General features: G+C 42.9%; 1 protein-coding gene across 1 annotated transcript; it reads left to right on the forward strand.

Annotated features, from left to right (window-relative positions):
• Nucleotides 1–21,241: 21,241 nt before the first annotated feature.
• LOC140735161 (immunoglobulin lambda-1 light chain-like) lies at nucleotides 21,242–23,310 on the forward strand. Its single transcript, XM_073059951.1, has 3 exons — nucleotides 21,242–21,348; nucleotides 21,494–21,853; nucleotides 22,683–23,310. The coding sequence occupies exons 1-3, from the start codon at nucleotides 21,273–21,275 to the stop codon at nucleotides 23,009–23,011; spliced, it is 765 nt and encodes a 254-aa protein (XP_072916052.1). The 5' UTR covers nucleotides 21,242–21,272; the 3' UTR covers nucleotides 23,012–23,310.
• The last annotated feature ends 2,155 nt before the right edge of the window (nucleotides 23,311–25,465 follow it).

The following is a 25,465-nucleotide window of genomic DNA, read 5'->3' on the forward strand; positions in this document are numbered from 1 at the left end:
GCAAACACTTATCCACATAGGTTTTAATGTAGTTGGTAACAACTGCAACATACTCATCCAGAGTCAAAGATGAATCCCTGAATACAGTGCAGTCCCCGATTCAAAGCAGTCCTGTAGGCGCTCCTGTACTTCCCTTGCCCAAACCGTCTTGGTCCTCACTAGCAGTAGAAGTACAGCTAGGTAATCAGACTTCCCGAATGACGGCGTGGAATAGCACGGTAGGCATTCTTGATGGTTTATCAATGGTCCAGTGTGTTGTTTCCTCTGGTATTGCAAGTGATCTGTTCATGTTAATTGCTTCGTGATTTTTTCAGACTGGCCTTGATAAAATCTCCCAGAACGATGGTGAAGACGTTAGGTTGCGCTGATTCGTGCACCTTGATCCCATTGCTCAGATCATCTAAAGGCTAATTGACATTGGCCTGAGGTGGAATCTAATCTGCCACAGAATGACCCCAGAGAATTCCTGTGGTAAGTAAAAAGGACGACATTTTACCGCTAGATATTCTAGGTCTGATGAGCAGAATTAGAATAGCACTGATATATTCGTGCACCAAGAATAGTTGATCATGAGGCATACTCCCCCACCTCTGGTTTTGAGGCACTCTAAAAATCTATCCTGACGATGTATAGTAAACCCATCGATCTGAATCGCTGCATCCGGTTTGGAAGAGATTAACCAGGATTCCGTGAAAGAAAGGACACACGTGGCTCTAACGTCCCACTGATACAGCACCCTGGCTCTGAGATCATCGATTTTATTCACGAGAGACTGCACGTTAGCCAGCAAGATCGTCGATACAGGGAGTTTAAAACCCGGTTTCCTTAAACGCACTTTGAATCTTGATATCCGGCTACGCTTACTCTGATGTTTTCTCCGTGGGTCCTTCCGACCACAGACTGTGTTGTTTTCGTCGGTTTTAAGCAGCGATACTTGGTTTAAACGCATTAAGACGTATTTGCTGACTGTACAGACCTTGGAAGCAGTTGCGCTTTTCAGCTGTAGCAGGCTGAAGCGAGAATATTTAATCGTATCCATTGAGAGTACTGCTGCTACTCGAGTCTCGCCCAGGTGCCTCGGAAGTAGAAAACTCCTGATTGAGAAGCTGCAGAACCTGGGCCTCTGTACCTCCCTCTGTAATTGATCGTAGACTTCCAAACCGAAGGCACAGTCTGTGCGGATTGGTGGTAACATATCCTCTTCGGTGACGATCAACACTCGCACACCTGAGGGGTGTGTGCTTAGCCCACTGCACTACTCTCTGCATACACACGACTGTGTGGCTCGGCGTTGCTCAAATACCATCTGCAAATTTGCTGACTATACAAACATTGTTGGTAGAATCTCAGCTGGTGACAAGCGGGCGTACAGGAATGAAATATGCTAAAGAGTGGAATGGGGCCGCAGCAATACCATTGGTCTGAACTTGTGTAAATTTCCTAAAGTAAAATCGTGTTTGAAAAATCAGATTGACTTCTTAAAACAAACAAAATACAACAAAATAGGTGGGAACCAGTGAATGTCCTGCATTTGATAGTATTTATATAAAAGCGTTTTTTTTTGAAAAAGCGCATCTTGAGGTCTTTCTGCAATTATATCAAACACTACGATATAGGATCAGAATTAATCCATTTGTTCTACTTACACTTCTCTACTTTATAATCATTTAATTATCGCTGATTTTCATTTCAGCCCCATTCTATGTCTTCTAGGTATCCCTTAACTCCTTCTCTCAGACCATGCTCTATTCTCGCTGCTGCCATTAGGCAGGAGTGACAGGAACCTCAGAGCTCACACCACTAAGTTGAACAACTGTTGGTACTCTGCAACCATCAGGTGCCTGAACCAGCGTGGATAACTTTGCTCATCTCAACTCTGAACTAATTCCACTGTGTAGGGACTGTTTTTCAAGGACTCTACAGCTCATGTTCTCAATATTATCGATTTTATTATTTTCTGCAATTTTGTCTCTTTTCAGCATTGGTTGTTTGCCAGACGTCATGTATAGTTTTTGCATAAATTATATTTCATTGCTTTTTTTGTCATTATCAAGAAGAAAAAGAACCTGCGGGTAGCATTTTAGTGACAGATAAGTACTGGCACAATACATTTACTTTAATGTGAACTTTGATGAGTGGTGTGTATTAGGGATGGAACTGCCAGCGTTCACCATGTTCTCTGTGTTATTTCCTTATTTATTTGTTATTGTTGTTTATTTATTTTTAGTTGTTGTTCAACTGTGAATGTCGACTATTTATTTATATCCATAGATGCCGCCTGACCTGGTGACGTCTTTCATCGTTTTATAAGTGTTATTCCCAACAGTTATGGAAGCATGATCCTCTTTCATAAATTGGTAAGAGATGAGAAAAGCTGGAAATAATCATTAATGCGCCGCATTCGGAGCGCAAGTGTCACTCGAGTTTAATAAAGAAATACTTTTTACTGTTCACAATTTATATCACATGTTTGAATGAAGAAGGTAAGTGTGAAGTGTCCAAGTGTGATGATTGAAATTCAGTTGCTGATTGCGGCGTTTCAGAAAGGTTGGAGTTTATTCCGATGGATTAGGTAAACAGGCGGAGATAAAGCATGCTCTTAAACATAAGATCAACGTATTTGCAGAAACAATAGAACGTAGTATTACTGATCAATAATGAGGGATTGGATCCGATAAGAATTTGGTCTGCTTGTATTCAGGCTTTCCGATGCTCGATGTCGACCGAGTTGTCTCATTTGAATGCGCAAACCTGGGCAGTGTGATATGGAGATCCACCTGTTGTCACTGCAACAGGCACCCCTTCTCCACGCAGTGATGAACCCAAAAGAACGGCAGAGACGGATGAAATTTAGCAAGAGCGGCGTCACCGGGGTTGCCAGTCAACGTTGTACTCGGCGTCCGGCTCCGGATTTTCCCTCAGGATTTACTCCCGACGCCTTCCCCATGAGTGGGTATAGTCGCAAGCCAGTGGAGGTTGGAGATCAGAGTTTTCCTTCTTGTATTTCAGCTGTCAAGCACGGCTGACGGAACCCATCCGCCAAAAGTGAGTTGTTTCAAGGTGCCAGTAAGCCGACTTTGCCTTTATCCTGTAGTAGAAACGGGTTCAGCAGCCTTAACAGTTAAGCCGCACGTAAAAGCCAAGATCTAAACTTGGTTGTATGAGGCCATTTAACACGTGGGCGTTGGGACCATTGCATAGGTAGTGGGAGCTCATCCCCGGGGCTCACCTACACTCCACCGCCCTCCACCTGACTATGAAGGAACCGTATGCTTGTATACGGATCTCTGACCGTTAGTTCATAGATACCATAAAGCAAACAGTAGAACAAAGGTTTACATTAGTTTGTGCCCATGTGTACCACTGCTGCTAGAGATAAGGCCGCCGACAGCAGCTCGCCAGAGTCCTGTGTCCTGGGACAAACTGGGGCTGCTTGTTTTTAACTGAAAGGTCATCTTACTGAAAGAACAGCCTGATGATAACGATGCAACGGTGATAATTTTCCTGGCTGGGGTATGTTGAACCAAGTGTCAGAGTACAAAACCAGGACTTGTGTCTTTCCAGACCAAAATGAGAGATATATTTGTTTTCTTTTTCTCTGTGAACTGGATATTCAAGAAGGAATTTGATAGATCTTTAGATACAAGAGGAATTGATACATGTGGATTTAGTGCAGGAAAACGGAACTCTGGGGAATTATTACCTGCAGGGAAAGCGTGATGGTCCAGAGACCGAAAGGCGCAGCCCTGTCGTCATTCATTTTGTAATGTCTTACACTGCGTGTCCAAAGCGCAGACGGTTTTTAGGCTGGTGGTTGTGGGGCCAACACAGGAGTTGTTGCAGCTGTGATCTTCCATGCAGAAAGCGAGTAATCTGTCCGGCAGCTGATCAGAAGAACGTCTTTATTGGATCAGCGGATGTATTCCTTGTAAATACCTACCCACTCTTTCCATAGTTTGTCTTGTTTTATACATTGTTTGTTAGCGTGTAGTTTGTATTTATTCTACTGTTTTCTATTTGTTCTATTCTAGATGACTGTATGAAGGCGATTTAAATAGTAGTATATTGTAATACATACATACTGTGATAATAATTTTAACCTGGACTTTGAACTTTGGATCATCTCTAATATAGTTTCATTTATTTCTTCTAACATATTTTCTGGCCAATAGTCACTGCTCGACATTGATAGCAGCGGAATGTGCAATTGTCGGTCTTTGAAAAGGACGGTCGGATTTTCTAAGTCGCCGAATTTAGGCCAAAGCCCAAGGATTTTCAGGTGTCCGTTTCTTGTCTCCTGATTATCTTGCCAGAGAATGGCCCTGGTATTGCGCCGTGGTGAATTCAATTCGGTGCAATGGTTGTTCATAATCTCCAATATTGACATCATTGGAGAGGGGTGTGTTTGATGATGGAGGTTGGACAAGGACACTCTCCAGAGGAATTCCTGCATTGATACTGGGGGTGGTGGAGATTTGATTGACCTTTGACAACCAGAAACGTCGCTCTTTGTCTGAGCTTTGATTTTAAAATCTGGAGTGAATTGAGGTTTCACCCAGGCCCGCGTTTCTGCTGCTTTCGACACGAGATAGTAAATAGGAACACGGAGGGTAATAATTATTACCATTCAAGCGTCAGACCAGATGCTTGAAACAGCGTGGATAACCTCACTCATCTGAACACCGAACAGATTTCATAACCGATGGACTCACTTCCAAGAACTCCGCAGCTCAAGCCCTCAGTGTCGTCAATTGATGTATTTATTCATCTGTTTATTTATCTATTTATGTATCTATCTAGTCATTATTAATGCACGTATGTATTACCCATGTATATGCTTATCTATCTATTTGGCTGCTTATTATTATTGCTATACTTCCTCAGTTTGGCTTCTTTTGCACATTAATTGCTTGTCTGTCTTTGTGTGTAGATTTTCATTGATTCTATTCTATTGCTTTCTTCTACTGTGAATGCCTCCAAGGAAGTTAATCTCCCGGTGGTATACGGTAACATAAACGTGCTTTGATAATAAATTTTCCTTTAAATTGAGCGTTGATCATTAGTCGATTGGGAATTATGAATTATAGCGATCAGCTTTATTTAAATCCTGACATAAAAGGAAAATAGCACTATATAAATGACATGATTTTCCATACGCAGCAACTGCGCCAGTACATTCAGAAGTCAGTTTCAAAGACGATTGTAGGGATCTATAGAAACTTATGCAAAATGTAGGTTTGATGCACCCCCGTGTCTTTCTTTCCCTTCATTTGCCGAGAGGAACCGGGAACCTCCAGCTGTCAAGGAGGCCCGGGAGGAATGGTAACACTGGATGGAGGAGGCCGAGCCTCCTTTCTTGGTCTGGACTGATTGGAAGAAAGTCTCCTCCTGTCAGAGTGCAAAGGGACCCAACTCTCGTCAAGCCGGATGAACTCTCCTCTTCACGGGCTTCATTTTATCCTCACTTAGCGACTGGGCGGCGGTCGTATTTTGCTGCTTCGGTGATCTGGGGAATAGTGACGGAGGTAAGGGCCACCCAAGGGTCGTACCCAGACTCGGGTGAGGAACTTCCCAACTGGCTGATTGTCGCTGCCGCTGTGCGTTCCGAAGTTTTGGAATGGCGTCACTCCTCCCGTCTGGATGAACATCTGGGAATTCGACGGACCCAGGAGTTTATAAAGAGTAGATTTTAGTGGCCATCCATGTTTTAAGATGTCCACAAGTTTGTATCTGGGCACGGAACGAGACGTCACGCCAGCTTCCAGCGGGTCTGCTATGTCGACTGCCTGTGCCCCACCCATCTTGGTCCAACCTCTCAGTAGATTTCATCACTGGGCTGCCCCCGCCAAAGGAATCACCAGCATCTTGGTCACTATCGATCGATTTTCCAAGGCCGCTCACTTCATTGTCCCCCTCAAGCCTCCATTAGATCATAAACATCTGTGGTTAAACATTTGTGCTGGTTCCAATATTTCTGTCAAGACATAGTATTTAATCATGTACCATAATTCACTTCCCGCTTTTGGAAAGCTTTTGTGCTCTCTTGTAGGAGACACGGCAAGCTTCTCATCTGGTTTCCAACCCTAACCCAATAGCCAGACTGAGAGAGTAAACCAGGAGTTGAGTGCGACCCTGCGCTTCCTTGCCTCTTCCAACCCCATGTACTGGAGCTCCCAGATGGTTCCGGACGAAATCGCCCACGATAAACTCCAGTCGTCGTCCAGGGGGATCTATCTATCTTACATTGGGTCTTGCGTAATAACCAGATATTATTATGGAGCTTAAAGTAAAGGAAACCTAACGAGGCGGTGATTATATTATGATTGAATTCATACCACAAATTGAGAACTCACGTACATCAACATCGCGATGGAATAAAGGGTATTACAGAAACATGAGAGCGGAGCTTGCCCACGTGGTTGGGAGCAGAATTGGCGGGCACGACGGCAGAGCAGAGATGACTGAAGTTTCTGGAAATAGTTCACAAGGCGTTTCATCCATGGGTCCCACGGAGGAATAAGTCCTCAAATGGCAGGAGAAGGCAACCTTGGCTGCAGAGTTTAGTACTACATAAAAGCCAAGGAAAGGGCATATAACGTAACAAGAGTGAGCGGGAAGTTGGACGATTAGTTTCTTTTACAGTCCAACAAAAAGCAACTAACAAAACTATAAGAAGGGAAAAGATGAAATATGAGATCTGACTAGCTAATAATATAAAGCAGGATAACAAAAGATTTTTTTGGTCAGATATATGAAGGGTATAAAGGAGGTGAGGGTTGATGTTTGACCACTGGAAAATACTGCTGCTGAGGTAGTAATGGGGACAAAGAAATAGCAGATGAACTTAATGGATACTTTGCATCAGACTTCACAAGAATTATATCAGGAACTAAAGAGGTAGAATAGGAGGATAGTTTGATAGCTCTAGGTTTTTACTTGCTGGAGATGAGTACAATCGGCCACTGTTAGAAGCACGCGGCCATCTTACCATTGACTATCCAACCTAGTCCTATTTGCCTGCACTTCTCCACTATCTCTCTGAACCATGCTTTAAGTGTCTTTTGAATTAAATTCCATCTGCCATTTTTGAGCCCATTTTCCCAGCTGCTCAACTTCATGCTGCAAGCTTTAATAGTCTTCTTCACCATCCACTACGTCCCCAATCTTGGTGTCATACGCAAAATTCCCATCTGAATTATTAGAATAAATTATCAACACCCACGGACCCAGCACTGATCCCTGTGCAACACCACTAGTCACAGGTTGCCAGTCTGCAGGACAACCGCCTACTACCACTCACTAGCTTCTCCCACCAAGGCAATGTTGGATACAATTGGCGACTTCAACCGCAATATCCAGCGACTGAATCAATTGCACCAGCTTCCATGTGGAACTTTATCAAATAATTTAACGAACTCCCTTTTTAAAAAAACAATTGGGTTCATATACAGCGACACCCAAGAATGTTTGCGGCGTGTTCTGTGATAAACACGAAAATCACTTGCTCTTATCCTGCCTTCTCCTTTTCTCGATCATTTTGAAATTGTCTTTAATACAGGCAGCTACTATTTATCCCATAGGAAAACAAGCAGACTTAATGTCCTCAATCATATTGACTCTCTATTTTCGCTTCAGCAGAAAGAACGAGTCTGCAGTTCATCCTCAGATGTGATGTAAACACTCAAGCGCGTGGAATAAGAAGCTAACATCGCAGATTAATGAGATTGTTCACACCGTCTCATTGCCTATTGACAACTAATCAAAATTCACACTTATGTCCGCAAAACCTATAAACATAAATATGTCACTGTCGACTGACCTTCAAGTAAATAACATGAAACCTCGCCGTTCTTGCACCCTGTGGGCTTGGGGTGGGAGGTTTTGCATAGGGCAGTGCCGTGCAATGGATTTCTCAGCCGGTCCACTGACATCCGGTCCAACTGTTCTTTTTGTGGTCGGGAGAAATCAGTGCATCTTCCCTGATATGGAGTCTGACAGGCTGTAGCCTTTTCCGTGTCCCCGTCGGGCTGCTCCTCAGGCTCTGGTAGTACTTCAGCCCCGCGCCTCTCATGCCTGTTCACGCAGTATGGCAGACCAAGGGTCGCTCGGCGATTCTAATGGTGGGCTTGCTCCTTGGTCACGCCAAGATGGCCATTCACGGTCCCAACGGACAATCGACAGCTTTTTCGAGCCGTTTTAGAACCATAGAACCATAGAACATTACAGCACAGAAACAGGCCTTTTGGCCCTTCTGGGCTGTGCCGAACCATTTTTCTGCCTAGTCCCACTGACCTGCATGTGGCCCATATCCCTCCAAACCCCTCTCATCCATATACCTGTCCAAGTTTTTCTTAAATGTCCAAAGTGAGCCCGCATTTACCACTTCATATGGCAGCTCATTCCACACTCCCATAACTCTCTGCGTGAAGAAGCCCCACCCCCCCATGTTCCTTTTAAACTTTCCCGCCTTCACCCTTAACCCATGACCTCTGGTTTTTTTTTCTCCCCTGTCCTCAGTGGAAAAAGCCTGCTTGCATTCACTCTATCTATACCCATCATAATTTTATACACCTCTATCAAATCACCTTTCATTCTCCCACGCTCCAGGGAATAAAGTCCTAACCTATTCAACCTTTCTCTGTAACTCAGTTTCTCAAGTCCCGACAACATCCTTGTAAACCTTCTCTGCACTCTTTCAAACTTATAACTATCCTTCCTGTAATTAGGTGACAAAAACCGCACAAAATACTCCAAATTCGGTCTCACCAATGTCTTATACAACCTCACCATTACATTCCAACTCTTATTCTCAATACTTTAATTTATAAAGGCTAATGTACCAAAAGCTCTCTTTACAACCCTATCTACTTGTGACGCCACTTTTAGGGAATTATGCGTCTGTACTCCCAAATCCCTCTGCTCTCCTGCACTCCTCGGTGTCCTACCATTTACCTTGTATGTTCTACCTTGGTTTGACCTTCCGAAGTGGAATCCCTCACACTTTTCCGCATTAAACTCCATCTGCCATTTTTCTGCCCATTCCTCCAACTGGTCCAAATCCCTCTGCAAGCTTCCAGAGTTCATACCCGAATATACTTATAAAGGGTTCATGCAGTCACTATGGCACAGTGGGGCATTTCAAGGAACTGTAGATTACATAGGGAATTGAGTGTTTTAAAGATAACAGTAGACATATTTTAATTTGAAATTGTAAATAGTGTAGAAAACCCCTGATGGTTGTTGGTATTTTATGAGTAACTGAACGTTTGAGTTATTTTTTTAAAAAAAAACGTTCTTTGCTGTTCCGTTGGCTTTCGATGGAAACGATTGTGCAGCAAAAAGCATTGGAATAGATAGGAGTGTTAGAAAGTTAGCGAATTGTGGGAACCTGCGGTTTTAAGTGATCAAGTAATACTGCCTGTCAAATAGGGACACTTGTGCCTTTGAGATGATATTCAGTATTAAAGTATGGAATTATTCAATCATATCCTGGGTAAGGATCGGAACAAAATTCCGTCAGTAGCAGCCGTAGGTGGCTGCACAGGTGTGATCTGAATATTTGCAGAGAGAGTGTTTATTCTCAGGTTGGTGACAATGTATTTGAAAGTAACAGAACGCTAGTGAGAACAGGAAAGATCTCCTGTTCTCCAGAGACCATACACGAGAGACCCTCTAGATTGTCTACATCAATTTGTACATTGTATAACACTCTGGACTGATCAAAGGTGAAGTAATTCCAACGAGATCTTTAAAATTAGATCACGAGACCGGTATGATCCATGCAGTGAGCTGATTGAAGTTCCATAAGTGAACATTAGGTGGCAGTAAACGCAACCAAGGACCTCGGAGCGGCGTGACCTGTGAAAAAATAGTCCAGTAGTAGAAAGGAAAGGAAATCTTCGTCAAGATCATGAGCAGATTGCCCAGCTCCTGCAGATCCTTACACGGGTGTAGTGGAGGGAATTCAGCCCGCCGCGTCTTATAAACACGGACAGAAGACTATTCGATTAACCATAAGACGTTCACAGTAAGAAGAGGAGCCTATTCAATCACCGATCGGAAGGTAATGCGAAGTCTTCTTCCCTTCAGTCACAGAAAAACTCCTTTTTATTGACCACAGCTCATTCCTACTAATAGTAGTCACCACAGCGATGCAGCAATATGTTCAACAATTAAACAAAGATAACAAAATGTCCTAAAAGCGTCTGACAAAAAAGAACAAAGTTCAAAGGTCAAGATAAATTTATTATCGTAAGACGTAAACTGTATGTCACCATATACTGCTGTGAGTTTCAGTTCATTGCAGCCATTCACAGGAACCAAGAAACACAATAGAATCAATGAAAAAGTACAATCGCCGAAGGATCAGATTGAGGACATCATGAAAGCCAATATCATATAAGCTCTCTTTACGACGCTATCTACTTGTTTAGCCACATTCAAGGAATTGTGGATCTTGATTCCATGATCTCTTTCTTCTGTCGCACCTCAGTGTCCCACCTTTCACCGTGTAATTCCTATCCTCGTTTATCCTGCTGATATCAAACTTCTCACACTTGTCCTCATTAAAATCCATCTGGCATTTTCAACCTGAAACAAAAGGCCGTATTTGGAATTAATTCAATCACAATATATTATTTCCATCCAGGTTCAATTGAGGAAGATTTTCCATAACTTTATTATTAAGTGGTAGCCAACAATAAATACTTTACCAATTCTTGATCAGAAGAGAAAATATGGATTGAAATAGTCTTCACTCAAAAAGTGGATTCTTTATTCATTTTCACAGATTCTGCTTCCACTGAATTCCTTCAGTAGTTTGTGTACGTTCCTCTGGATTTCCAGATTCTGCAGAAACTCTTGTGTTTATGGTCTGAATTATATTAAATTTGTACCCTATTTTTCAACTTATGAAATCTAATCACATTCTGATGAATCAATTTTTGAACCATATCACTGTGTATCATAGATTCTTCCAAAAATTTGATAGTGTTTAAATAAATGTTTTCTGCTGGAGGAACTAGACATTTCTAACGTTGATTTCGAGTGTTTTAGTTACTATTACCTGTCATTCTGAGCACGCTTTATAACAGAAAAAAAACATTTTGTAATATAATTCTCTGTTATGTGGTCATTGCCCGTTGTGCATCAAAACAACTATGCTTCCTTTTGATAAAAATTACGGAGTGTTATAAAAGTTACAGAGTGGAGGCCATTCGATATATAGCATTTAATGCGGATGTTCATACGTTCTTGATTAGTAAAGGTGTCAAAAGTTACTGGGAAGAAGGCAGTGGAATGTGGTTGATAGGGGTAATGATTGATTCTATTATGGTTTTTCAATATATTGAGATAGTCGGCAATAAAATGAATCTAAGGGTTGTATATGGCGACATATATCTACATTGATAAAACTTTTACTTTGAATTTTGATGATACATCAGCCATGATAGAATAGTAAAGCAGATCTATGCGCCGAATGGCTGATGTCTGCTCCCATATCCTATGGTCTAATGGTGTACGGTCTGAGCAGAAGAGTTACTGTGCTTGCTTCTTACTCCGGTGGTCACTGGTGCAAGTGTTTCTGATAAATCAAATAGTGCATTTCAGTCAGTAGCAATGGCTGTGTTAAGAAGAATGAATCAAATGCGTTCTCAAATTATCTTTTTTTTCTGTCTGCACCCAGGTATTTATCACTACTGGCCGGAGGTTAGACTGTCTGCATACTGTAAACAGGTCAGGGTTTGTATGAAATCTTACACTGGCTATGGAGACTGTCTTCTCTGGATGAGAGGATTCACCCGTGAACAGATATCGAGAGGGATGCGCCTGGGTCTCTGCAGTTAAGAAAAATGAGAGGCAAATGCTTTGAAAATCCGGACACTGAATGAACTAACAGAGTATATCTGATGCGAAGCAAAGAATTCTGTGCCTCCTTCCCAGATATCTGCTGATATTTAATCACTAACAAAGTTGCAAACGGGGATCGATACGTGCTTGGAGACATAGAAACAGAGAAACATAGAAAATCTACAGCACAACACAGGCCCTTCGGCCCACAAAGTTGTGCCGAACATGTCCCTAGCCTAGAAATTACTAGGCTTACTATAGCCCTCTATTTTAATACCCTATCGTATCCGCCTCCACCACCGTTGCGGGCAGCCCATTCCACGCACTCACCACTTTCTTGAGTAAAAAACTTACCCATGACATCTCCTCTGTACCTACTCCCAATCATCTTAAACCTGTGTCCTCTTGTGACAACCGTTTCAGTCCTGGGTAAAGGCTTCTGACTTTCCACACGATCAATAATTCTCATCATCTTCTACACCTCTGTCAGGTCACCTCTCATCCTCCTTCGCTCCAAGGAGAAATGGCCGAGTTCACTCAACCTATTCTCATAAGGTATGCTCCCCAATCCAGGCAACATCCTTACAAATCTCCTCTGCACCCTTTCTATGGCTTCCACATCCTTCCTGTAGTGAGGCGACGAGAACTGAGCACAGTACTCCAAGTGGCGTCTGACTAGGGTCCGATACAGCTGCAATATTACCTCTCGGCTCTTAAATTCTATTCCACGATTGATGAAGGCCAATACACCATACGCCTTCAAAACCACAGAGTCAACCTGCGCAGATCTATTGAGCTCCTATGAACTTGGACTCCAAGATCCCTCTGATCTTCCACACTGCCAAGAGTCTTACCGTTAATACTATATTCTGCTATCATATCTGACCTACGAAAATGAACCACTGCACACTATTCTGGGTTGAACTCTATTTGCTACTTCTCAGCCCAGTTTTACATCCTATCAATGTTCCTCTGTAATCTACACACTATCCACAACACCTCCATCCTTTCTGTCATCAGCAAACTTACTAACCCATCCCTCCACTTCCTTATCCAAGTCATTTATAAAATGCACGAAGAGTAAGGGTCCGAGAACAGATCCCTGAGGTACTCCACTGTTGACCGACCTCCATGCAAGCCGGTTCTGGATCCATAAAGCGATGTCGCCCTGGATCCCATGGCTCCTTTCGTTCTCTGTAAGTCTCGCATGGGGTACCTTATCAAATGACTTGCTGAAATCCATATACACTACATCTACTGCTCTTCCTTCATCAATCTGTTTAGTCACTTACTCAAAAAATTCATTCAGACTCATAAGGCACGACCTGCCCTTTCCAAAGCCAGACTGACTACTCCTAATCATAATATACCACTCTAAATGTTCATAAATCCTACTTATCAGTATCCTCTCCATCAACTTACCAACCACTGAGGTAATACTCGCTGTTTATAATTTCCTGGTGTATCTCTAAGCCCTTTCGTGAATAAAGAAACAACATCCGCAACCCTCCAATCGTCTGGAACACTTCCCGTCCCTATTGATGATACAAAGATCATCGCCAGAGGCTCAGCAATCTCCTCCCTCGCCTCCCACAGTAGCCTGGGGGTACATTTCGTCCGGTTCTGGCGACTTATCCAACTTGATGCTTTCCAAAAACTCCAGCACATCCTCTTTCTTAACATCTACATGATCAAGCTTATCAGTCCGCGGCAAAACATCACTACAATAACTAAGTTCCTTTTCTATTATGAATACCGAAGTAAAGTATTCATTAAGTACCTCTGCTATTTCCTCCGGTTCCGTACACACTTTCCCACTGTCACACTTGATAGGTCCTATTCTTTCACGACTTATCCTCTTGCTCTTCACATACTTGAAGAATGCCTTGGGGGTTTCCTAAATTCTGCCCGCCAAGGCCTTCTCATGGCCCCTTCTGGCTCTCATAATTTTCTTTGTAATCTCCTTCCTAGTAGCCTTATAATCTTCTAGATCTCTAGCATTAGCTAGCTCTCTAAACCCTTTTATAAGCTTTTCTTTTCTTATTGACTATATTTATTACAGCCTTTGTACACCACCGTTCCTGTACCCTACCATAACTTCCCTGCCTCATTGGAACGTACCTATACAGAACTCTATACAAATATCCCATGAGTGTTTGGCACATTTCTTCCGTACTTTTCCCTGAGAACATCTGTTTCCAATTTAAGCCTCCAATTTGCTGCCTCATACCCTGATAATTCCCCTTACTCCAATTAAATGCTTTTCTAACTTGTCTATACCTATCTCTCTCCAATACTATTGTAAAGGAGTTAGAATTATGATCACTATCTCCAAAATGCTCTCCCACTGACAGATCTGATACCTGAGCAGGTTCATTTCACAACACCAAATCAAGTACAGCCTCTCCCCTTGTGTCAAGAAACCTTCCTGAACACACCTAACAAACTCCACCCCATCTGAACCCCTCGCTCAATTTGAGATGCCAATCTATATTTGGGAAATTAAAATGTCCGGTCACGACGACTCTGCTATTACTACACCTTTCCAGGATCTGTTTCCATATCTCCTTCTCGATATCCCTGTTACTATTAGGCGGCCTATAAAAATAGCACCCAGTAAAGTTATTGACCCCTTCCTGTCCCTAGCCTCCACCCACAGAGTCTCTGTAGACAATCCCTCCATGGCGTCCACCTTTTCTACAGCCGTGACACTATCTCTGAGCAAGAGTGCCACGCCTCCAACTCTTTTGCCTCCCTCACTGTCCATTCTGAAACATCTAAAACCCGGCACTTGAAGTAACCAATCCTGTCTCTGAGCCATCCAAGTCTCTGGAATGGCCATCACATCATAGTTCCAAGTACTGATCCACTCTCTAAGCTCTTCCGCTTTGTTCACAACACTCCTTGAATTAGAATAGACATTTCTCAAGCCATTGGTCTGAGCGCGACCATTCTCCATCTCGCATTGTCTCCTTCATCCTGCCTATCCTCCCTCTCGGATTGTCTACAAGCTTTCTCTATTTGTGAGCTAACCTCCGCTTCCCCAGTCTCTTCAGTTCGGTTCTGAAGACTGAGAGATTCCAAAAACATGAGAATAAGGCCAGACGGTTCTGCAGCAACCCTCATTTATGAACGTATTGAAAAGAGGAGTGGATTCCAGGAGTCCACCGCTGTTTTGTGTCCAGAAAATAATCACTTTAAGACATTTCATAGATTGCTTCTTTCTCCTGTGGTAACTTGTGCAAGTCTTGGTGATGAATTAGAATTGAAAATACACGTGGGCTAAGATGTTAACTGTCCTGTGCTATCATCAGTGGAATCATCAGTTGATCTGCCACCTGTCCTCAGGAGTTCCGGCCCACTTATGATCAAGACTCCTTCAAGGTGGTGGGCCAGCAGTGCTAAAGCACCACCTCCCACTGGTGAACCTTAAAACTTGCAATCTGCCTCTATCAGAGTTGTTGGTCGCCTCCATCCAACAGATAGTCTACTCTTCAGGTATCTATGCAGCTACTGAAGAGTTTACAAAAGATGGATACGCTGTCCGTCTATCTGCCCCTCTGGACATACTTAGTCCACACCAATGATGATCCTGCCTCTGCTGCCTCAGCTACAGTCCTGCTGGTTGACTTGATCTCTCTTCTAGTAACCCCAAGGTAATGCAGCCACTTCTGGAAAGTGAACGCAATAAAGCCACGGCACCCTACTTCGAATGGATAGCATGAGACCTTCCACCCTCTGTCTCTTCACTCTGATCTTAATTCTGCATACTTGGTTAACTTGCGGTCACGGGCTTCATCGATGTTGTCTTTCCAGGGGACTGTGAGTTCACCAATAACCACTTCTCTACTGGTGTCAGACCAGACTATTATATCTGGACGCAATGTGGTGAAAAGTATTTGCTCCAGGAAACTGCCTTTCCCGTCCGGGTGGCCTTGACACACCAATCATTGGCTGAAGAACGTATGCTTGATCGTGGGCGAGCGCTGTACACCCTTGACTTGAAACAAATGGTGTATTTCAGGAAATAGCAATGGTAGTGGTAAGAAGAATGTGAATATACATGCTATTTCGACATGTTCATGTGGAAGACCACAATGCGCTGCGTTTAGTTTCAAGGAATGATAGAGACTGCAAGAGCTAGAATCCAACCTGGCTGACCTCGGAAAGTTTCCCTGGACATACATCTCATTCCGACTGTTGTGAATTTATCAGAGATGTGACAGACAGCATCCACTTCTCACCTTTCTTTCACTCACACACGCATACCCAGACACATAGCCACATAGACAGATGGTCACACAGGCAGGCACACACACATTCATTTGCTTTTTAAAACTTTTATGGAGTTCAAAACATCGTCAGTATATTTAATATGACATTTTGAAGAAAAGTTGTTTGCAAAATGAGCATTTTAGAAATTAAACTTAAGTCTGAGACTTTGCCACTAATTGCACTGTCTCAATGAAAATACTTCAGTAATTTTAAAATCTCCTCCCGGCTCTTTCTCTGCCTCCCCGGGACCCAGTGACCGCACCACCTGCACCGCTTGACAAACAAGCCCAAAACAGCATCAATTTGTTTAACTGTAGCTAAATAAAGGCTGTGCAAACACCGCCCGGTCCCCACAGGGATATGACAGAGTTCACATCTGCATCAGTGTCACTCGCAGACACAGGCTGACCAACTCTGTGAACCATCGTCAGCGCTGGGTTAATTGGACTGAGCAGTGTCTCATGGCCGAGTTGGGAGACAAGTAAATGTCCGAGTTAATCACGAAATATTTTATGATCTCAGATCACAGCTCCTCCAAACCCTGTTGGCGTCCCCAAACCAGCTTCACTCAGACTAAGAGAAAGAAGGACAGGGGGCGGCATTCGGCTGTCGAACCCACATACCAATTCAGACAACATATTTCGGATCCTCGGCTACAACTTCCCTTTTCTACAGCTTCCCAATCTCTTCCGATTCTCCCTTTTATCAAAAGCAGACTAGTTATTTGCACTTCAATATCCTTCTGGTCGGAGTATCAGTTAAATAGGGAAACTCAGAAAATATCAGCCGCACTCAATGACAAACAAAATTGTAATTTCTGTCCAAAGCGAAACTAAAGCCCCTGATATGAGAGCACTACTCCAATGAAACCCACCCCTCGGTGAAGGTGGCTTCCTGCCTGCCGTCTTTTTAGATCTGACCAAACGTGAAATACTGCAAGCAATTCTGGGCTCAGTATTTAAGTAAAGATGTGCTGACTTTGAAGAGGGTCCTGGGGATGTTCCGGGAAAAGGTTAATGAATGAAGAGCTGTTGTATCTCTGTGCCTGTATTCTCTAAAGTTTAGAAGAATGGGATGAGGGGAGTGTCAAATCGGAAATTATAGAATATTGAAAAGATTAGATAAAGTGGATTTGGGGAGGATGTTTCCTACAGTGGCAGTCTAGGACCAAAGGTCATAATCTCAGAATAAAAGCACATTCCTTTGTAACTCTGACGAGGAGAAATTTCTTTAGACATGGCGTAGACAGTCTGTGAACTTCATTGCCATTGTGATTGCAGAGGGCAAGTCAATGGTATGTTTAAAACGGAGGTTGAGAAGGTTCTTGTTTAGAAAGTGCGTCAAAACTTATAGGGAGAACACAGGAGAATGGGGTTCACAAGAATGATAAGTCAGCCATGAATGAATGGTGGAGTGAATTCGATAGATCGAACAACTTAATTCTGCTCTTATGTCTTGTGTTTAAAGTCTTAGGTCCTCTCACCTTTTCAGTCGTAAGTTTAACAGGCCTGTGCCGTCTACGCTTACTTATGGGGCGCAGTTCATAGCCCGGGCCTCGGTCCAGTGGAAGGAAAGCCACACATGAGCTTCAGCGCCATGCAGATCTAATGGACAGATTTGTATAAACGTCTCTTTGAGGCGAGAGATAAAACGACTGGACTCTGCTCACACTGAAATTGACTTGGGTGTACGGTTATCTTCAGAACATACTTAAAATATCCACCAATCTCCAAGGCTTTATGAGGGCGAATTCGAAAAATTTCATTAATACCATATTTCATTAAGGTCTCGTCACTGTGGCACTGGGCTGTTTACTATTTGCGTCTGCTGCGGACTACATGCACTTTACATTTTATTTTATAAACATTTGTGGTATTATTTTTTAAGTGTTGTGCGTGCTATTATGTTTTTGTGGGTGCGCAGTGGTTCGGTGGAACGTTGTTTCCTTTGGCTGGGTATACGTACAAAGATGACAATAAACTTGAGCTTGGAATCAGAAGGAACCAACTTACTTCAGCTGGAACTTATCGAACATTGACAACGAACCATGTGCGGAAACACCCTACATGGTTTGTCAGAAAGATGGACCTTAAAATCTATGTAACGAAGGAAAGACGTAGATTTTAAAGAGGCTGGATTGATAATCATAGAGCCTACCGCTTAACATCTCAAATACAATCTCGATTAGTTGAGTAATTAAATCTGAGGATAAAATATTCAAGCTTTGTGGATGCAAAGATGTTTGGCGATATAGTGGTAGGTTGTGGGGCGAGAGAAAGAGGAGCGCCTCGCTCTGGAAAGATTTTCTGATGCAGACTGGTGACGATGGAAAGAAACATGGCTCCTCTGCTGGAGAAATATTGTAGAGCTGAAGTTTGGCGACGGGGAAACTAAATCAATAACAATAGGACCGAGCTGATGCTTGACGCAGAATTTTCCTCCTCTTGTGAGAGCAACTGAATCACAGTGAAATCAAACTGGTCTATCCGATTATGTTTTAAATATAACTCCTCTCATCTGCGATGACACTGGGGTGTATCAGGAAATAGTCAACATCGCTCAGCCATTTTTAAATGACATAAAATGGGATAGGAAAATGTTATCTTCACATGTACTACCGGCATTAAGCAGGGTAATATAAGGGCAATATAGATGACAATTAGGTTCCAAAACAGTTTGCTTATATCCGGAAAATCTGCGATAACAGAACCAATCATTAGATCTTGGGGCTAAAATGCGCAGAAACCTTGGAGGAGAGAAGAACAGACAGAATTACGCACCACGAGTAAGAATGGCAGGTTGGCGCTGGAGTGAGAGCAATCTACAGGTTGACATGGGAAGGGAGGAGAGGACTTGTTAATAGTTGTACTCCCGTGGATGTGAGGTTCAGCCGTTCATTATTCGGATTCTGTATATTTGGACCACCAAATCGGGGTTGCCGCTTATTTGGGCCAAAGTGCACTAACTGAAATAACAGTAGGATGGAAATGATGGAAACACAGTTGTAATAGTTTTCCTGGGCGGTATCTAGTATCGAGTGTCAGTGTGTCAAAACACAACTTGTGTCACTCTGGACCGAACACAGAAAGAAATTTGTTGTCTTTTTTTCTGTGAACTTGGTGATTGGTCACTACGTATATTAAAGGTGGGATTTGCGGGATCTTCAGATACCAGAGGAATTGATACAAATGCCGGGACTCAGGAAAATTATTACCTGCAGTGTTATTTAATGGCAGGGGTGGCTCGATGGTCCAGTGACCGTAAGGCCAACTGTTGTCCGTAATCATTTTGTAATGGCTCACACTGCAGGCCCAAAGTGCCGACGGTTGTCAGGGTGATGATAATGCGGCCAATACAGGAGTTGTTGGAGCTGTGGACTTCCATGTTAAAAACGAATATGCCACCCCGCAGCTGATCCCAGGTGCGTTTTTATTAGGTCAGGTGATGCAGTTTTTTGCCATTAATTACCCGTCCTTACACATCACATTCAAGGTCTCTATAACTCATGTTCTCAGTCTCATTACTTAACTTATGTTTTAAATTTGCACAGTTTGTCTTCCTTTTGCTGATTGTTGGTTTGTGTATAGTTTTTCATTGATTCTATTCTATCGTTTTTGTCCTATTCTAAATACCTACAGAAAATGAATCTAAAAGTAGTATATGGGTTCTAATGGTCCATTTACTAGCGCGGATAATTTCACTCATAATCAAAACTGAATTGATTTCACAACTGATGGACTTACCTCGAAGGACTCTACAACTCATGTCCTCAATATTAATTGACCATCACTCTATCTTTCTGTCTGTCTGTCTGTCTGTCCGTCTCTCTCTCTCTCTCTCTCTCTCTCTCTCTCTCTCTCTCTCTCTCTCTCTCTCTCTCTCTCTCTCTCTCTCTCTCCCCACCCCCACCCCCGCATCTATCTTTCGATCTATCTCTATAGTTTTATTTATTGTTGCTGAGGTTCAGGCATAGCCAAGCATGATTATTTGTTAATTACTAAGAACTTTCGGACTGTTTAGTATTGTGGTTCTCTGAAGATTTAAAATGGATTTTACTACGTAGGTCTAATTGTTTAAAGCGATTATGTAGTTCCTTTGGGATGACAACATTTGTAGATATTACTATCGAGACAATGCGCAACTTGTTCGTGTTCCAAAGTCTTTCATTTTCCTCTAATAATAACAATAATAATAATAATAATAATAACAATTATTATTATTATTATTATTATTATTATTATTGTTGTTATTGTTGTATTTTCTCAGTTTGTCTATTGCACATTGGTGACTTGTCTCCCTTTCTTTGTCGGTTTTCATCGATTCAATTGCATTTTTGTTTACAATTTACAATCATGCTCTCATTATTATATATTTACTTATTTATAATGAATCTCATTATTATCTGTTTTTCTATTTTCGCTGTCTGTTTTCTTTTGCCTGTTTTCTTTTCCACACTGGATGTTTGTCAGTCTTTTTGTGTAGTTTTTCATTGATTCTTTTGTATGTCATTGTCCTACTGTGAATCCTTGCAAGTAAATGAATTTCGGGATAGAATATGGCGACATATACATACCTTGATAATAAATTAACTTCGAACTTAAACTTTGATCATGAGGCAATTGGGATTTATGAATTTTTGCGATCAGCCTTATTTAAATCCTGACAGAAAAGGAAAGTAACCGTATGTTTTTGACGTGGTTTTCCAAACGCAGGAACTGTGTCAGTACATTCATAAGTCTGTTTTGAAGACCGTTACAGGGATTCTTTGAAGAGAATAGCCTTGGTCACTCGCTCAGGCAGACATTAGCTGCTACATGCTGCTAAATGCAGCCGTCATCAAATGTCTAAAATTATGTCCACCCCCAGTTCAGTTCCTAGATATTGATCAGACCGGATTGCCTTGGATCTCTGACATAACATAACTAAGTAAAAATATTTTGAAGGTAGAGATTAATATTTTTACGATCATGGAATTCGCAAACAGTAGATTCCAGAGGACAGGTGGTCAGTCTCCGCCCCCATCCTGCCTCTGTCCCCTCCCATTCATTAACATCCCCGGTTAATAAAGAGCCCGTGGTTGTCCAGTTTGCAGACACTATAACCAGAGACACTCCCGGTGTTTGCACAACAGCGCACGGTTCGGTTGGATGTTAGGACGCTCGCTGACGGAAGGAATGTCGCCAGTTCTGCATCTCCTGTTGGCTTTAATGGTCCATTTACCAGGTAAGAGGCGGGTTTGTTAACGCACAAATTATCCGCAAAGAAATTCGTTGAAGCTTTGAAAGCCATTTTTCTGCGAGTTTTCAGCGATCGATAACACTTCTGATGGCTTCAAGTCACCTGGTAGTTTTATTGTGTCTTATTGCAGGTATCCTGGCGGTCCCAGTCCTCAATCAGACCCCAGTGTCTTGTCCTGTCTCCGCAGGACAAACTGCCCGCTTAGAGTGCCGAATACAGAACGGAAACGTTGGGAGTTACGAAATTGGTTGGGACCGACATCGTCCCGGGAAGAGACCGGAGGGGCTGATACGCCATACCACGGGTAATAACATTTACAGAGGACCCGGCATCACCGAACGTTTCCAACCGTTCAGAGACACCTCCACCAACAGTCACATCCTGACCATCGACAACTTGGAGCCCGGCGACTCGGCCGTCTATTACTGCAAAGTGTGGGAAAGTGGCGTGGCTTGGTTCTATGGACCGGGGACAATCCTGGAGATAAAGAGTAAGTAATTCTCTTGTTCTATATCAAATTAAGCTTCCGAAGAAATTCCCATTTCAATCGTACTGTTAGCTGGCTCTATACCGGCGGGAGTATCGATTTGTCGAATTACTTCCACCTTGGATTCATCCTTTGATTTTTCCTCACGAAGCAGCAGGACTCGAAAGTCCGGTCTTTTAACCCATTAATCCCTTCCTCATATTCCAAAAGTCTCCAACTCATCTTCCGCACTCAACCCTAAATTTAATAGAGGTCAATCGTCCAGTGTTAACTGGCATGATACATTATAAGTCAATGTTTCGTAGTTTGTGACAGAGCAATGCGTTATTATTACCAAGTACAATAAAGGAAAATAAAAGACATTGAAGATGTCAAAGAGAAAAAAATTCTCACCACTCTGAAACTTTCCGTATCTTCGACACTTCGTGCTGCCTTATGGGACGGCGAGCTATCGGTATCTTCGCGGGCCGCCCCTGTCTAAGAACGTCTAAAGCTGCAATATCCATAACCAAATAATAGCTAGAAATTAGATTTGCGGGTTTGTTGGTGTCTCTCCCCCCGCACTCACGTTACCGCCCCTCAGTACCTACCTCAGCAAAGAGAACAGGACGGCATCCAAATGTGTGAATTTACCGTAAGGAGTGGGCAACAATTCCATGATAGCGTTTTACGATGGGTCGAATGGTCAGATTCTGTACCCAACTTTTGTTTGTTTGTCTGCATAATTGGTGCATTGGAGTTCGGTCAGTGTTTGGCGCTGATTAGGAAATGTAAAGGTCAATGATGATATTTTCCTCTTCCTCCCACCTCCTACCACCTTTCTCACATACAGGTAGCGAGAGCAGAAAGCCCTCGGTTCTCCTGCTCCCTCCCTCCCCGGAGGAGACCAGCTCGGGATCTGCCACACTATCCTGCCTCGTGAGAGGCTTCAAGCCGGGTTTGATAGCGCTGCGCTGGAGCGTGGATGGCGTGGAGACAGAGAGTGGCGTGACGACAGGCGCCGTGTCCACGGACACCGACCAGACCTACAAACTGAGCAGTTACCTACGGGTTCCCGTCGCTGCCTGGAACAAGGGATCGAGCTATTCCTGCAGCGTGAGTCACAGCTCGCTGAGCTCGCAGCTGCGCAAAACCATCTCTTCGTCCGCCTGTGCGCAGTGAGGCCCCGCCGGGTGGCAGCTCACGAACGCAGTGAAACCCGCACTGGGGCTGTGCAGCCGCCTTCTGCAATGTAATTCTGTTGCAAATGTCCATTTCTGGGAACTAAGAAAATGTTTAATAAATTTAGAAATGAATGAAATCACCCATCCTTTGTTACGCATAATCCTATGTTGAATGTTTCCCATTATGCTGTGTCTGAACTTTTGCTGTTTGTAAAATGGGGAGAGATTCAGATGATAACCGTATTGTGATTGAATTGTGTAACACAGTACTTAATAAAGAGGCAACTTAGCGGCGGATTTACAATGGGTCTGTCATTACTCAACTGCTGTTTGTGCCCCGAATGAATTAGTAGTGAGTAACATGACGAGCTTTAACTACCGTACATAGATTTACAGTCAAGTCCGTTTAAAGGGCTTAACCGCCCCGCTTTATCAATGCCGATCTCTGTATACCCGATCTTCAAGGATCAGCAATCAACATTAATTACCGTATACAGTTCAATGCATTAGGTATTTGCTCTGCTGTGTTGGCGTGACATAAAACAGAACACTGAAGAATTATAAGGAATGTCTAAAATTAAAGTTAGAAGATAAATTCAGTATATGGAATAAAATGTGCACAAATACATAAATGGCAGCATCTATGTACAATGCAAGCAACATTAGAAAACGAGGTTAAAGTCACTGGGGTAACAGATAGAGGTGTGATCAATCCATGGTTGATCAGATTATTAACCTGGGGAAGTAACACAGACAAATTGCTGGTGGAAATCGCCAGGTCTGATAGGATCTATGGCGAGCTCTCGGCTCGAACGTCAACAGTATATTCCTTTCCTTAGATGCTCCTTGACCTGATCCATTCCTCCTGCAATTTGTATCTGTTGTTCCGAATTTCCAGCATCCACAGAATCACTTAATTCCCTGGGGGGGGGGGGGGGGGGGGAATAATTTTAAGGTGATTGAAATGGCGTGAAATGTTTGTTTTGATAGTTCTGAAACGCACACTGCTAGGTTTTTATTTTCGGGGGAAAAGCTAGTTTGCGAGGTGTGTAGTGTCTGCAATGATTTTTCCTGCCCGCTTCTTTGTCCTGCACACATACAAGTCCTCCAGTGATGGTCGGCCGTAGCAAATGACATCGTCAGTTCATCTGGCAGTATTTTGTCAGTTAATGCTGCACCAAACTAGATAGTAATGGTGATGTGAGGCTGCTTTCTAATTTGGCAGTGTAGAATCGCACCTCCCGCCTTCACCTGTTCCTCTCCTTATCATCTTTCCATCCCACCCCCAGACTTGTTTACCCTGCAAATCCTTAAACATACCCTTGCTCTGCGCCCCAACCACTCCCTGACCACATCATGGTCACATATCTGCCATTGTCTGAGCAAACTCTGACTTCCCACCATGAATGGTACACTGTAGAGATGTTTCCCTCTATCTTGGCTCTTACCTCCATTTGAGTTAGTGATTCTCTCAACCCATTCACGCATAGGTCTCAAAACTTCAAATTTCCACAATTCTAGCCCCTTTAAAAGCCGTACATCTTCTGGGTATGGGTGGGAGGAATGTTAATGGTAATAGGTTATTTAACCATCTAAATCTGTGACCTGACCGCATCCAATGGGAAATGTCTGCTCCATTTCCTATCCGTCTCACGCAGTCTTGTTCTATGCACTGAAGATCTGTCGGAGAAATATTTAAAAGATCGGGACAAAGGAATATAATTATATAACGCACAGATCCGGGGTAGATCTCTGTTGGATTCTGATAAACACAGCTACTCCATCTGAAGTTACACTTCACTGGCGTACTGACATTTATTCATCAAACCCATTTTATATCCAATTGGATGCCTCATCGCAAACACATGATCTTCTTAATAAGCCTACTATGAGATACCTTGTCTAAACTCACCGTGGAAAACACCATCAGGAGGCCGGGCGCTCTAGTGGGTCAGGGGAAGAGGTCTGTGAAATTGGCATTACCAGGGATAAGCATCTTGGAAACCTGAAAGCTCTCTATGTATATGGACCTGTTGGTATACATCCAGGTGCTCTGAAAGTGGTGGATAAGGGGATTGTGGAGGCATTACTAATGATGTTTGAAGAATAAATTGATTTTGGCATAGTTTTCGAGGATTGAAAAAAGGCAAATGACACTCCGCTCTTCAAGACGGGAGAGAGGCAATAGAAATAAAAATATAGGCCAGTTAGTTTGACCTTAATGGTTGGAAAGATGTTGGAGTCGATTGTTAAGTATGCGGTTTCGTGATAAAAATAGTCCGTGGTCAGCGTGGTATTCTTAAGGGAAAGATTTATCTGACAAGTCTTTTGGAATTCTCTGACGATATGACATGCAGAATAGACAATGGTGAAACGGTGGGTGTTGTGAACTTGGAGTTTCAGAAGACCTTTGACAAGGTACCATACATTAGGCTGCTAAACAAATTAAGAG

Source organism: Hemitrygon akajei, chromosome 11, assembly GCF_048418815.1.
Source record: "Hemitrygon akajei chromosome 11, sHemAka1.3, whole genome shotgun sequence".
NCBI lineage: Eukaryota > Metazoa > Chordata > Chondrichthyes > Myliobatiformes > Dasyatidae > Hemitrygon > Hemitrygon akajei.